This window comes from Megalobrama amblycephala, linkage group LG5 (assembly GCF_018812025.1).
Source record: "Megalobrama amblycephala isolate DHTTF-2021 linkage group LG5, ASM1881202v1, whole genome shotgun sequence".
Classification (NCBI taxonomy): domain Eukaryota; kingdom Metazoa; phylum Chordata; class Actinopteri; order Cypriniformes; family Xenocyprididae; genus Megalobrama; species Megalobrama amblycephala.
This window is the reverse complement of record NC_063048.1, coordinates 373,008-388,063: the sequence shown is the minus strand read 5'-3', so window position 1 is coordinate 388,063 and position 15,056 is coordinate 373,008. Positions and strand designations below refer to the sequence as shown.

General features: G+C 38.9%; 1 protein-coding gene across 1 annotated transcript in view; it reads left to right on the top strand.

The window, feature by feature from the left end:
- Window positions 1–15,056, top strand: part of LOC125268262 (peroxidasin) — a 77,424-nt gene that overhangs the window by 48,820 nt on the left and 13,548 nt on the right. Inside the window, 9 exon segments of the mRNA XM_048190324.1 lie at window positions 148–260; window positions 390–546; window positions 3,031–3,139; window positions 4,847–5,004; window positions 7,192–8,695; window positions 8,768–8,902; window positions 10,407–10,615; window positions 13,739–13,856; window positions 14,772–14,901. Coding sequence (XP_048046281.1) covers window positions 148–260; window positions 390–546; window positions 3,031–3,139; window positions 4,847–5,004; window positions 7,192–8,695; window positions 8,768–8,902; window positions 10,407–10,615; window positions 13,739–13,856; window positions 14,772–14,901 — 2,633 coding nt within the window.

The window sequence follows — 15,056 nt, the reverse complement described above, 5'->3', positions numbered from 1 at the left end:
CAGAACCTTGACAGTCGCCAAGAACTCAGGACCACGTATGACCCGTGCATGATCTTTTCATGTTGTACATCATGTGCACGTCTCAAAGATGCAGCTGTGTTTCTGGCTGCAGGCTGTAATCATTAACATATGTTTTTACGTCATCAGTAACGCCTGTTTTCACAAGCGCTCCGAGGGATATGACTGTGGAGTCTGGATCAGATGTCCAGATTCCGTGCAGCGCTCAGGGTGAGCCCACACCTATCATCACATGGAGCAAGGTTAGATCCGCTGGCTGCCACATTCCCCAACAACTGGCCATCCATCCATTTCTGCCACTTTGGTCCCAATGGGACTATCCTGATTTTGTGACCAGACTCATTTAAACAATCTCTGGTCCTGATCTACAGGATGGAGTCCAGATTACAGAGAGTGGGAAGTTTCATATAAATCCAGATGGCTATCTGGAAGTGCATGACGTGGGGCTCGCCGATGGGGGCCGATACGAGTGTGTAGCCCGCAACTCCATTGGATATTCCTCATCTAACATGGTGCTAACAGTGCAAGGTAAGAATTGAAGGCCATAACCACATGTTAAGGGTGATTAGTGATTGACCACTGAAGAACACATTTCTGCCTATAGGTAAAATGTTTTTTGCATTCAACATTGCTGGAAGGAACATAACAAAATGAGTTCAGGGATCTTTTTTTGTATTTGTAATGACCAGTTCATGATAATCTACAACCCCAAATCAAGAAAAGTTGGGACATTTTGTAAAACAATAAATCTGTGATTTGTTAATTCTCTTGAACCTTTATTTAAAGGGGTGGTTCATTGTGATTTCACTTTGTTAACTTTAGTTAGTGTGTAATGTTGCTGCTTGAGCATAAACAGCATCTGCAAATTACAGCACTCAAAGTTCAGTGCAAACGGAGATATTTTATTTTAAAGAATTCTCTGTTTAACAACTGCAACAAAACCCTAAAATTTACATAAACCCCGTCCCCGAGAACACGCAACAAAGGGGACGAGGCCATGTTATTGCATTACAGTATGTAACACAAATGCACAAACCCATTATTTCAATGGTTTGCGCCACACGAGGACAGTTTGTTCATGCGATATCCCACTAAAAGTTTTGAAAACTCTGACTACTTTGCTCTGGCCAGCGTAGGGCAAACCGCTTTGTATCTGAAGGGTTATGCCAAACCCAGCGCAGCGTATTCCTCATCCTGTCTGAAAAGCCACTGAGCGTCTATTTCACGCTGAAGCGCTGATCGCTCGCGTTTTACCCAGCCGTCCAATCACAGTGGAGGAGAAAAGTTGAGGAGGGGCGGGACATATACCACAGTGCCACATTGTGCTTGAACAACGTCAACAGATGACAACAAGAAGCATAATAACAGAACAAAATGATTTAAAACAAGAGCCAGAGCAAATACTTTACATTGTATAAACATTTTTATATAGAAACAGTACAATATCAAACTATCTGTGAAATGAGATACACTCCTGCGGACATTCATTATCATAGCAAGCAAAGCGTATCAACTAAAAAAAACCTGCACTGCCGAAGCGCTCTCAAGAGCTCACAGTGTTTTCAGCTGGCTTTGGTGGACACACGGCCTAATGGCTGCACGAAAACAAAAAAGTTTGTTGTAGACTGCCGCAAGCTGATAGATCCTTTACATGTTCAACTCTTCAAAAGGAGTAATTTGTGTATGTTATCACAGATGAAGTGGATTAGATGCAATATTTGTCAGATATACAGATGTTTCAGATATTTTCATGAAGCAATTAGCAGAGCAGAAGGTGTCAGTATAAACACGAAAACACACATCTGACCATTCGTGAAGCAGCTGTGTCTGGAGGAAATGGTGACGTCGTCATCCAGCTCAGCTCAGTTCGGTTCTCATCCAACAGTGTCACTGCAGTCAAGTCAGTAATATCGCAGAATATTAAATGTCCCCAACTAAGCAATCCAAAAGGCGACGGTGGCAAGAAACTCCATCAGGTGACAGAATGGAGGGAAAAAAAAACACCTCGGAAGAAACCAGGCCAGTCCTCCTCTGGCCAGACGAACAAACATGGTCCGTTTGGTTGTTTGAATCTACCAAACTGGTAGTTTGAAGGTTTAAAAGCCAGCAACATTTTCCAGAAAGCTGTTTCGAACTCCGAACAAACTTTATTTTGGCCTAATTATGTTTAAAGTTTTGTTCAACAGCTTTAAAGTTTTGTCTTCTCTGCAAATATTTGATATGTGATTCATTTGAGTTCATTGAGTATATAATAGAATACCATTATTTTAAATTGTAATAATATTTCACAGTATTGCTGTTTTTCTGTATGTTTGATATATACCATGATGAGCTTGAGACATTTTTTTCACACAGCATACCTGTCTGAAAGGCCTCATTATTTATGCAGATCATTACAGCTCATTATGTGATTCTTTTGTCTTATCAGGTGTGAATCACAGCATTATTCATGATGATTCATGCCTCCATGCATACTGTGTTTCTTGACAAAAAGTGTTTTATATGAACTAGTAGGCATGATCATTTTTACATCATTTTGAAGCAAAAATTCTAATCTACAAACTTCAATACCCAGAAGTCTTGTGAACACAGATTTAATATTATTTTTTGGCTTTATTTCAGTGACTTAAGTTTTTTTTTGTTTTTTCAATAACCACGCATAAACATTATTCCTTCAAAAACACAAACATGTACATACATGTTTCTCGCATATTATGGTAGCCTAGTTTGTGCTGAATACAGTGTAATGACACTTTTCCCATTAATATGTTTATGAACAACTGAAAAAAGCACAAATGTCAGGGCATGTCAAAACTTATCCAGGGCCCTGAAAATCCTCAGACCCCAGAGGGTTAATTGATTAATTGAAGTTTTCATTCTATTGACAGCCAATAAAGCTTCATAAAATATCTTTAGAAGCTCTATGCCACATGCCAGTTTTCTTATCCCAGATTATAATTTCCTACTGAAGCCCAAGCTTTTATTTATACTGATGTCTGTAATTCGCTCTAGTCCCACAGGTGAGCAGGGAGGGTGATCCATTTGTCTCAACGTCCCTTGAAGAGGCCATTCGGAGCATAAACAGCGCAATAGACTCCACCAGGAGGCAACTCTTTGACGGGTGAGCGCTCGGTGCCGCAGGCAAAACATGCCAAGAAAACAGTTCCTACCGCTGTGAGTCACAATGCCGTAACCCGTCAGGAATTTACTGGGACCGTTTATGCCTTGGACAAAGGCTGGTCACTGCGGTATGATTCCTAATTTCTCACTGGAAGGGACCCTGCGCTCCGAGCTTGTTGTTTTGTCTGTCGAGAACATTGCCAGCTCACATTAGCTCATTGAGAGTGTTTATGCTTTATAGCTGGAGAGGACTGCTTTAAAGACTAATGCTTTTTGTATGAAGTCTGAGAGATAATGTTATCATAGTAAAGAGAGATTGCCAAAGATTAGATAGGGAATTTTTCCTCACAAACATCGAATTACTCTTTTAAATTTTAAATAATAATATTAGTTGACACTTTGACACAGCTTGCCAAGACATTAAAGGTTATTGAAAAAATCTTGAAAAAAATCTGTCCACGTTTTTGGCACAAATGACCTGAGATATATTGTTGTAACCTGGCGCCTTCTTAGTTCACTAGAGATGATATGTGAAGTGAAGCCAGCTCTCTGAATGATAAAAATGATATTAAACGCTGCAGACTTTGATGTTCTTTGGCTTTTGTTTGAATCCAAACCAACAGCTTTGGAGCAAATGCTTACTGATGACTTTGGAAAAGCGCTTATTCTGTTTGATCTGGTTCTCTCAAATCATCCCAGTAAACACTGAATTAGAGTTGACAGTTTATTAGTTATTCTGACGTATATTAACAAGGTAGTTAGGCTGTTATTTGTAGTCAGATGTGTAATATTTTAAGCTGCCACTGATTGCTGTGGATAACTCTGGATAGTTTAATGTGTTATGAAAGTTTAGTGGGAGCATAAACATGTTTGACAATTAGGGCTGGAAAAACTACTTAAACTAGGCAGAACTTCAGGTCCAGAGTCAGTGCATTTGAAAGCACTTTTTAGAGTGAACTTCAGTGGGAAAAAGTGGATGATCCAAGTTGTCCCAAGTATGGGAGCACTTTCTATTAAACGTTTGACAGAAGGTCATGAGCGTATGTGGCCGTGTCATGTGCTTCGACAGATTGATTATGCTGGTCAATGGCGTTCAGATGTGCTTTTCACCAGGACTTGGCTTACAATTTTATTTTAATAATCTGTCCCCATTTTAACAACATCCTGCACAACATTCGAGCTCTAACTATGTTTTTGCTTTTGTTTTTCTTATCTTTATTTATAATTTGGTGATTTAAAGTGAGACACTCTATGCAAAAACAGTGTTCTTTCATGGTCAAATTTGAAAGTTTGGGCTTTTCAGACTAGTGGAAATAAAACATCTTTTAAGTGTGCATTTCATTGCGTTATATGTATTTGCCTCTGTAGATTTCAATTAAAATAAATATCTTTAAAGGCTCTTTTTTCAAAATGAGTATATATTCTGAAGGGGTTTGTTCATATATCATTTGCCTGATTTTATTGAACATTTTATTCCTAAAAACAAGGTAATTTTTGACATCTTGACAATTTGTGATTTATGAAGTGGTAAAAAGAGATCTCCAAAATCCCCTCTATTAAAACATACTGCTCTACTATGGCAACAAAAGGGAAGAATTTGGTTCAGAAATTCAGATTTCTGTTCTGGAAATGTTAGAAAATTAGTACATGATTAATTAGATAATGTATCAATGTAACATTATGTTAACGTGTTCTCCACCATCATCAGATCTCCTCGTACCCCTGCCGAGCTCCTGGCTCTGTTCCGTTACCCTCGGGACCCCTACACAGTGGAGCAGGCCAGAGCTGGGGAGATTTTTGAGCAGACCCTTCTTCTCATCCAGAGGCATGTCAACCAGGGCCTGATGGTGGACACCAATGGAACAGGTATCTCACACCGCCATGACGCTCTTCAAATGATATATTTTTGGGTGCTGTGATTAAAATGTACAACTAATATATGGAAAAAGAAATGCCTGCTGACTAAATGGTCAGCAGACACAGTGGCGCTTTGTGCTGCAGAAGACACGACTCACTGTTTTTTCTGGTTATGACAACAGCACAGCTTTCATTGCCACACTATGGCAAAATGGCCCCACATGTTTGGACAAGCCCTGCCCCAATCTGAGCATTTCCCCTCTGGACATATTCACTGACGCAAATACCAAGAAGGGGTCAACACGACTCTATCCAGGCACAATTACCTGCGCCTATTACTGACTACCCTTGTGTAAAAGAAGTGCACTATAGCATTCTTCTAAAAAGAGTACTTATGATGGTAATAATATACTTTAAAAGAATATACTTAATTGTGAACTGAATGTAATGTTTTCAGACACTTAATTGCATTTACAATTTAATAAAAATGTTTTATGGTTTAAATTTACGTTAAATGCAATTAGTTGAAGTTAAAATATAATGTTTTAAAATGTACTTCAAAGTAAAACTTTTAATTTGACTACAACAAAGTCACGTGTTTTAAGAAAGTCATGAAAGTGTACTCTCTTTACACTTGTCTTATTTCATTAATATTAAATTATCTGCAAGTACAGTTTTTAAAAAGAAAAAATACTTTAATTATTACTTTAATTATGATTTGAAGTACACTACAAGTGCACATTCAATACGATTAAGTGCACTTTTTTCACAAATATATATATATATATATATATATATATATATATATATATATAAAACACAAAGTAAATTTGCAGAAATGTGTTCAGACATTTGTCATGTTTTAAACATCTTAAAACATAAGGATTAAGATGAGTACACTAATATGTGTTCATTATTTAAGGAAGATGTGTTATCACTTAATGTTTACACCATGTATGGCATATATATATTTATATATGTGTTTTAGACCATGGGTTTTCAAACTGGCAGTGAGGGAGTGACAGGGGGGAGAAAAACTGTAATGTAAAAATGTAATAATAATAAAAATAATAAAGATTAAATAAAATTTTGATTAATATACATTTTTTATTGAAATCAAATAAATAAATAAATAATACATTTAACAGTTCATTACAATAGTGAATAGAAAAAATATATATAATAATGTAAACTAATTTATAAAATTAAATTTTCAGTGTATAAATGAGGTATTTATAAAAGACAGATGCCTTTTAAATAGGATGATCATATTTGGGGGTCCTGGGCCTCTAAAAGATTGAAAACCCCCTGTTTTAAACTACATTTTTAAAATATTTAAAATGTATTTTCTTTATACTGGATTACATGCCATGTCAACGACCCAAGTGCAAGTTATTTCACAGACATAACAAAACATAATATACAGTTATGCTCAAGGATCTCTCAATTATTAAGTGCCATCAAAAAAAAAAAAAAGACATTATCTTTCAAAGATTTGATTCCAATAACCGTAAATACTTTGGCAAACCTTGCAACAGTCAGACTGGAACCAGTTTCGACCAGCTCTGGCTTGAGGATGCAACTAACCACACTATTATTATTATTATTATGGGTGGCAATAAAAATAGACCTAAATTACTAGTAGCCTTTAAAATGGGTAAAGTAATATACATAATATAAACATACTTACATATCAACTTATGTACATTACGTATTATAACATATTCCTGCAGAGGGCGCCAATGGCCTGGTGATTGTTGTTTTGAAATAGCGATGAACAACAATTTGCATATTTATAATCGACCCAAACTCACAGCATATGCAGCGATGGAGTTTGACAACTGACGCTCCACACATGATAAATGATAGCAGTGCAACACTTAGCTATGAAACACAAAGCGCGTTAGACTTTATATGCATTCCCAAATGCACGATATTGGAAACCCAAACAATCGGCACATGCAGAGTGGAGCAGCATTTACTGTGAACACGTAACCTGCACGAAAGTAAATAAAGCATCGCACTTCACCCTGAAACCCGCAGCACATATACTTATTTAACTGAATGGCAGACTTTGTGATTTCTCAATTGCACAATGCAACACTAATTAATGATGTCTTGTTTTTTGGTTAGATAATTTTTTAAATGTGGTCTACACTTTACAAAAACACCCACTCTTTCCTATCTATTTTACAGCCTACCGCTACAATGACTTGGTGTCCCCGCGTTTCCTGGATATGATAGCTAACCTGTCTGGCTGCACTGCCCATCGACGCATCAACAATTGCTCGGACATCTGCTTCCACCAGAAGTATCGCACTCACGATGGCACTTGTAACAACCTGCAGCACCCCATGTGGGGCGCCTCGCTCACTGCCTTCGAGCGCTTGCTCAAGTCCGTCTATGACAATGGCTTCAATCTCCCACGTGGCACCACTGAGAGATGGCACAACGGCTTCCCTCTGCCACTTCCGCGTCTTGTCTCCACCACCATGATCGGCTCGGAGACCATCACCCCAGACGATCGCTACACGCACATGCTTATGCAATGGGGCCAGTTCCTGGACCACGACCTGGATTCAACCGTCGTATCCCTCAGTCAGTCGCGTTTCTCCGATGGACAGTTGTGCACCTCAGTGTGCACCAACGACCCACCTTGCTTTCCCATCATGTTTCCACCCAACGACCCACGGCAGCGGCGCAATGGAGCGCGGTGCATGTTCTTTGTGCGCTCCAGTCCCGTTTGCGGCAGCGGAATGACCTCTCTGCTTATGAACTCTGTGTATCCTCGTGAGCAAATGAACCAGCTCACATCCTACATCGATGCATCCAATGTTTACGGCAGCTCGCATCACGAGGCCGAGGAGATTCGTGACTTGGCCAGCCATAGGGGCATGTTGCGCCAGGGTATCGTGCAACGCACCGGTAAGCCGCTGCTCCCCTTTGCAACTGGGCCGCCAACAGAGTGCATGCGGGATGAAAACGAGAGTCCCATTCCTTGCTTTCTAGCTGGTGACCATCGTGCCAATGAGCAGCTTGGGTTGACGGCTATGCACACGGTTTGGTTCCGTGAACATAACCGAATAGCCAGTGAGTTGCTTCGTCTCAACCCCCATTGGGATGGTGACACCATTTACCATGAGGCACGGAAGATAGTCGGAGCCCAGATGCAGCATATAACCTACAGCCACTGGCTGCCTAAAATACTGGGTGAGGCTGGCATGAGGCTAATGGGTGACTATAATGGCTATAATCCCAATATCAATGCCGGCATCCTCAACGCTTTTGCCACCGCTGCCTTCCGCTTCGGTCATACGCTCATTAACCCCATTCTATACCGGCTCGATGAAACCTTCCAGCCCATCCAGCAAGGACACATCTTACTTCATAAAGCTTTTTTCTCACCCTTCCGTATTGTGAACGAAGGTGGCATTGATCCTCTGCTCCGTGGTTTGTTTGGAGTGGCAGGGAAAATGCGAGTGTCCACTCAACTGCTTAACACAGAACTTACCGAACGCCTTTTCTCTATGGCACATGCAGTGGCACTGGACCTCGCAGCCATGAATATCCAAAGGGGCCGTGACCACGGTATACCCCCGTATAATGACTACCGGGTGTTCTGCAACCTCACATCCGCGCAGAATTTTGACGATCTGAAGAATGAGATTCAGAACCCCACTGTGCGAGAGAAGCTTCAAAGGTTAGCCACATCTATTGTTATTAAAAGCCACATTTAGCATTTTCTGGGTGTAACGGTCTGTTCTGCTCCCAGGCTCTACGGTACACCTCTAAATATCGACCTGTTTCCTGCACTGATGGCTGAAGAGCTGGTGCCCGGCAGCAGACTGGGACCAACCCTCATGTGTTTACTGGCAACCCAGTTCAAGCGTCTGAGAGATGGTGACCGGTAAGACTTTTTTAATTCAGTCCACACTTTTTCTCGTTCATCAGAAGTAAATAATGTAACAATCCTTAAAGAGATACTCCACCCAAAAATTAAAATGCTGTTATCATTTACTTAATTTACCCCTTGTGACATCCCAGATATATAATATATATATAATATATCTGTATCTGTATATATTAGGGCTGCACGATTTATTGCAATAAAATCGCACGCAATATGGCAAAGGCTGTGATTATTTAATGCGCAGCTTGTCAGAGCTGTACGGCTCTGTGATCAATAGTAAATGCTTCTCCATCTGAAAGCCAGAGGGCGCTTTTGCGCAGAAACTCAAAATCTGCCCTGCAGCAGAAGAAGATAACATGCATCATATTGCTGTAGCTGAATAAACAGAAGATTAAAAATGCTTTGATTAATTAAACATGACTGATAAACACACGACTGTCTTATTCTGTGTAAGAAGACACATCATCTCACAGAAGGACGCTCAACTGTCGTTATGAAGTGAGTTTGGAGTAAAAACATGTTATTAAATGTTGTCTTTTGTTAAACAAGATGTTAATAAATGCTTCTAGTGTCTGAAAAGAAGTTTGACACGTGTTGCTTTTTCAAATGTCAATTATAAGCGACTCAAACTCGCAGTGCTTTCAGATGGATTAGCATTTGGAGCCATAGTTCATTGACAAGCTGCGCAGAAAAAACAGTCCCAGCCTTTGCAATTTCATAATTGCACTAAGAATCACGTTTAAGCGATAATTGTGTTCAAGTTCAATGTTATTTTTCGTATCGTGCGATATATCATGCAGCCCTAATAAAAAAAAAAATATATATATATATATATATATATATATATATATATATATATATATATATATATTAGGGCTGCATGATATATCGCGGTCAATGAGATTACTTGCACAACATTTAAAAAGGTTCGGTGGTTCGCTGTAAGCTGGTCCTACAGCACATTATCAGAGTTCCTCTGAACCCCTCCACCTCCCCAGCTCCACCTGTCAAAATCTGCAATGGGATTTATGTATGCATATTCATGCAGCATCAGCATATCTTACATGCTCACCCCAGTGTGTCTGTGTATCTATTGGCAGTAGAAAATCCATACTTGCTACTGCCAACTAGTGTTGTCATGTTTGATATGACTTTCTTTCTTCAGATGAACACAAACAGAGAACATCTCTATGAGTCCTTATAATACAAGTGGTTGGGTCCCTCAAATCTGACACTTCAAAAAACATCCAAAACTAATATGACAGTAATCGACATGACCCCAGATGATGAATCAATGTCTTCAGAAGTGAAATGATAGGATGCGTGTGAGGAAAATACTAAATCATAATTTCCAGCAATCTGTGTCACGAGTTTTGTGAGCTCACTAACCTATGAGTTGCATCATATGGACTCACTTCTAAAAACCTCCATTTGTGATCCACAGAAGAAAGAAAGTCAAATACAAGACACATTCTCAAACGATTCATTCATATCATTGTAGGTTTTGGTATGAGAACCCTGGCTCCTTCAGTCCGGCTCAGCTGACCCAGTTGAAGCAGACGTCTCTCGCCCGGGTGTTGTGTGATAATAGCGACAACATCACCCGCATCCAGTCCGATGTCTTTACTGTGGCCGACTTCCCTCACGGTTATGGAAGCTGTGACGATTTACCTAAGATTGACCTACGTATGTGGCAGGACTGCTGTGAAGGTACGAGACTTGGATTGTACTTTTTTAACTGCTTTTTCCCCCCTAATCAGTTTGACATGACATGATTTGAGATTTAACATCTAGTTGATGTATTGGTCTCACACCAGTGTCAGGGTTAGGATTAGTCCCATTGTGTTTTTGTTCGTGTGTCTGTTTCATGTATATGCGCTGTGTCTCATTTCGAAGGCTGTGTCCTCCGCAGGTCGCATTCGAAGGTTGCATATGTCATCAAGGATGTCTTAATTCAGAAAAGTAACCGTAATAAAATTGACTGCTGTTCCTCGTGAGGTGTAAAATACTGCAATTTCTTTCTTACTTTGCAATCTACCGCTTACTTTTCTTAAATGAGACCGCCTCAATGACATATGCAGCCTTCAAATGAGACCTCTGGAGGACGCAGCCTTTGAAATGAGACACATCTATCCTTTCAGCTTAGCCTTCATCGTTTCCTAGTTAGTTTCCTTAGTTTCTGATTATTGTCACCTGTTTAGTTCCTTTGTTAACTCGTGTGTTTTTATACTCCTGCTTCTGTTCAGATCAATGTTGGAGTGTGGTTAGCGTTTCTATTCATCCTAGTATTCTCCTTTATGTGTATGCATTTGCTTACCACTGCTATAATGGTGACAATCAGTGTGTGTAAGAAAGCAAGTAAATAAATCAATCAATTTTCTATAAAATTTTAAGCAGCCATTACTCCAGTCTTCAGTGTCAATATGCTGATTTGATGCACTATTATTATCAATTATTATATGGTTCTTTTTTTTAACATTATTTACTCTCTTTTTTTTTTGCTTATAATTTTTGTGAAAACAAATATTTTTCAAGATTCTTTGATTGGATAGAAAGTTCAAAAGAGCAATATTATTAAATGATTTCTGAAGGATCATGTGACTGAGACTGGAGTAACGATGCTGAAAATTCAGCTTTGCATCACAGGGATAAATTACATTTTAAAATATATTTAAATAGAAAAGAGTTATTTTTAAAGCCGCAGTCCGGAAGTTTTGCCTCTTTGTCGCCATCTCTGTTTGGAACCTGCAATTGCAGTTATATGTGGAATTATTATCGTCACGGGCGTTGTGCATCGGCACGACTAATGTTCTGTCAGTCACGCACCGGTGTGGATACTGTACATCGGAAACACAGATTCTACATCTTGAAAGTATAACCAAAATAAGAATTTTTAACAGAAAATGTGATCTGAACAAGTAAGTAACATTTCTGCTACTTTTGTTCTGACCAACTGAGGGAAAAAGTATCAGGCCTACAATAAATCGCGCTGCCAATGATGATTAAATCTAACGATCGCTTCGCTCGGATCATGCTAAACCATGCAAGTTATTATTACTGTTATAATTTTGTTCTCAAATTGTTAATTTTAACAACATCAGCATTGCATGACTGTGTATTTAGTGTGTATTAGTGTTACCTGTAGATTTCAATTTCTGTATCCACTCCACAGTACAAAGTCTTTGCTTTTGACTACGAGCGAATCTCCAGTTGTCACTGATGATTGTCATTTGGATCTTTCTGGATTACAATCCGCCATCAAAATGATGAGTTTAATTATTTCAGCTGCTGTGAGAACAGGCTATAAATGATCCGCTACCAGCAGCGTCCTCACGTGATAAAACCGACTAGCCTGGACTCCTTTCTGTTTACGGACGTGACGTAATGACGCACAGAGGAACTGCTGCATGCTCGAATTTCCCGCAGAAATCCACCATGTCGCTCTTATTTTAAAACATTATTACAAACTTACCATTGTGAATTGGGCTAAGGTAATGAGATAGTTTTGAACACTGGCTGGTTATGTACTTGCTCAAAAATTGATTTTGGATCATTTTTAACCAAAAAAAAGTTACGGACTGCAGCTTTAAATTGTAATAATATTTCACAATATTATTGCTTTTACTGTATTTTGCATCAAATAACTGCAGACTTGGTTGTTCCAAACTTTAGTGTGTATTTATTTACTTACTTTCTTGACTATGACAGGAACATTTGTATGAATTTGGACACTCAATTGCTTTGTATTACTATGTTGAGTTCTCTGTAATAGAGCTTGAAGATTGAGTACTGTACAAACATTAAAGGCTCGTAATGCTGTAATGCTCTGGAATGTGGTGACTGAGATTTCACCGAGTAGGACATATGTGTCCTGATAAGCATCTTTTCTTTACTTTAGTATGCAATATCAGATGGCAGACTGAGTTCAGCGGTGAATTAAAGGTTTACTGGAACTTCAGAGAAGCCCCTGATTCCTATCTCTCATCCTCTGCCCTGACACGCTGATAACTGCATCACTGTGGCTGTCTGTCTTACATTGCTTCTATGTAATTGTAATATAATTCTGACAAGCCAAATTCGTTTACTTTGTATGTTATTCATTTTAATACAGAAGTATCTAAGATTTAAACAAAAGGTAAAATGATGAATTCAGTGTTGTCAGCTAAATTTGAGCTCAAAGTCTTCCGGTATAGTATCCTCCTATAGCAAAGATTAGTCATAACAAACTCTTCCTGCCATTTTTCTAATAAATGTCGATTACAACTAATTATATTGTATTATAATGTAGTATATTATAAAACTCTACTAAACATAAGATTGTTAGTATATTATAAACAATGTGAAAGAGGATTGTATCAATATCGCTTTGTCCTGTTGTGTTACACTTCCTCAAGATTTCATTTTTTTATTTATTTTTTATTTTCACGATCGTGCACGAGTCCATTCACACATGCCCAATCTCTCGCAAATTCATTCAAATAAATGAATTCTGTCTAATGTCCAGCAGATAAAATAATTAACAAAAATGAACCGCTATTATTATCCATCCAGTCAAATTATTTCTTGCTTAGCACTGAATGCCACAATGCGACAAACTGACATAAAGCATTCATAAAGCAGCATGAACGTAGAACTGTCTGTTGGTGTCTGTTTTCACAGGTCTGTTGTCAAGTGTGTAGTGTCCTCTTCTGCCTTTACCATGTGACCTGTGTTTGCAGCACTTGACATGTATCACTAAAGGACCTCTAGTTCTTTAGGCTTGTACAGTGTGATATTTTAATCTCTGTAGTGTTTTTCCTGCATCAAATAAGACTGGATATCTTGCCCCTGCAGACTGCCGCACTAAAGGTCAGTTCAACGCCTTGTCGTACCACTTCAGAGGTCGCAGGTCAGCGGAGCACAGCTATGCTGAGGAGAAGAAACCTGCCGGCAACCTCACTGACAGCAGCAGGTAAAACTCAGTCAGCCTGTCTTTTGTAAATTCTAATGAAGGTAATGATAATAGAAGTGGAAACACTTTACAGTAAGGTTACATATAACTAATATGGTAACTAATAATATAAAATACTGCTAAAGCATTTATTAATCTTAGGTAATGTTAATTTCAACTACATTATTCAAATCAGACGTTATTTATATTATTTAAACGAGTTAACATGAACTAACAATAAACAGTTGTATTTTTATTAACTCACAATGACGAATAAATACTGTATTACACGTATGCATTAACTAATATCAAGGCCGTGTGTGTCCACCAGAGAGTTTTTTCCTGAGGCTAGTGTATTCATCCAGTTGTTTTCAATGGGAGCGCAGCGTGACAGGGAGTGTCTGTTTCACTCTGAGCGCTCAGTGTTTTATTTCCAGTCACCGAGAGTTGATGAATGTTCAATTTTGGGTAAAACACAGCGCTCATCACTGTCACTTTTCACCCAGCCATCCAATCACAGTGGAGGAGAGGCGGGACAAATACCGCCGCGATCAAACGCCACCGCCTGCTTGTACAACAGCAACAGACGACGAACGAGCATTATAACTGAACAAAATCATTTAGAGCAAATACTTTACATTGTATAGACATTTAGAAACAAACTATCTGGGAAATCAGATACTAGGAATACTTATAGCACATATAGCATCTCTACTGAAAAAAACAAGCAAATCCGCTGTGAAACTGAAGCTCACGCAGCAAGAGCGCCGGATAAAACACTTTGGTGGACACACGGCGTAAGAAATGTGACCCTGTTGTAAAGTGTTACCATAATAATTAATCCATAATTGTAATTAGTCAAAGAATGTGGATGTTTTAGGTTACAACATTTTGGATTATTTATTTATTTTACTTTTAAAGAGTTTTGTTTTTCAGCACTTTGGAAGATGCTCAAACTGCAGTAAACTTAACTGTATCACCAAAGTCAAGCACTGAACCCTCCGTTAAGGATTTCCAAGACTTTGTTGCTGACATGCAGAAAACTATCACAAGTTTACGAAAACAGGTTAGGACACATGATTCACATTGCAATAGAGGCTTTCACACTGAATAGCTGTAGGATCTCAGTTAGAGGAACTAGCCACTAGGATAGTTCCCCGAGAACGAATTTCTCCCCCGGGCCGTGTTCCTGCTTGCGTTCGCACCGGGAATAGGAACTCT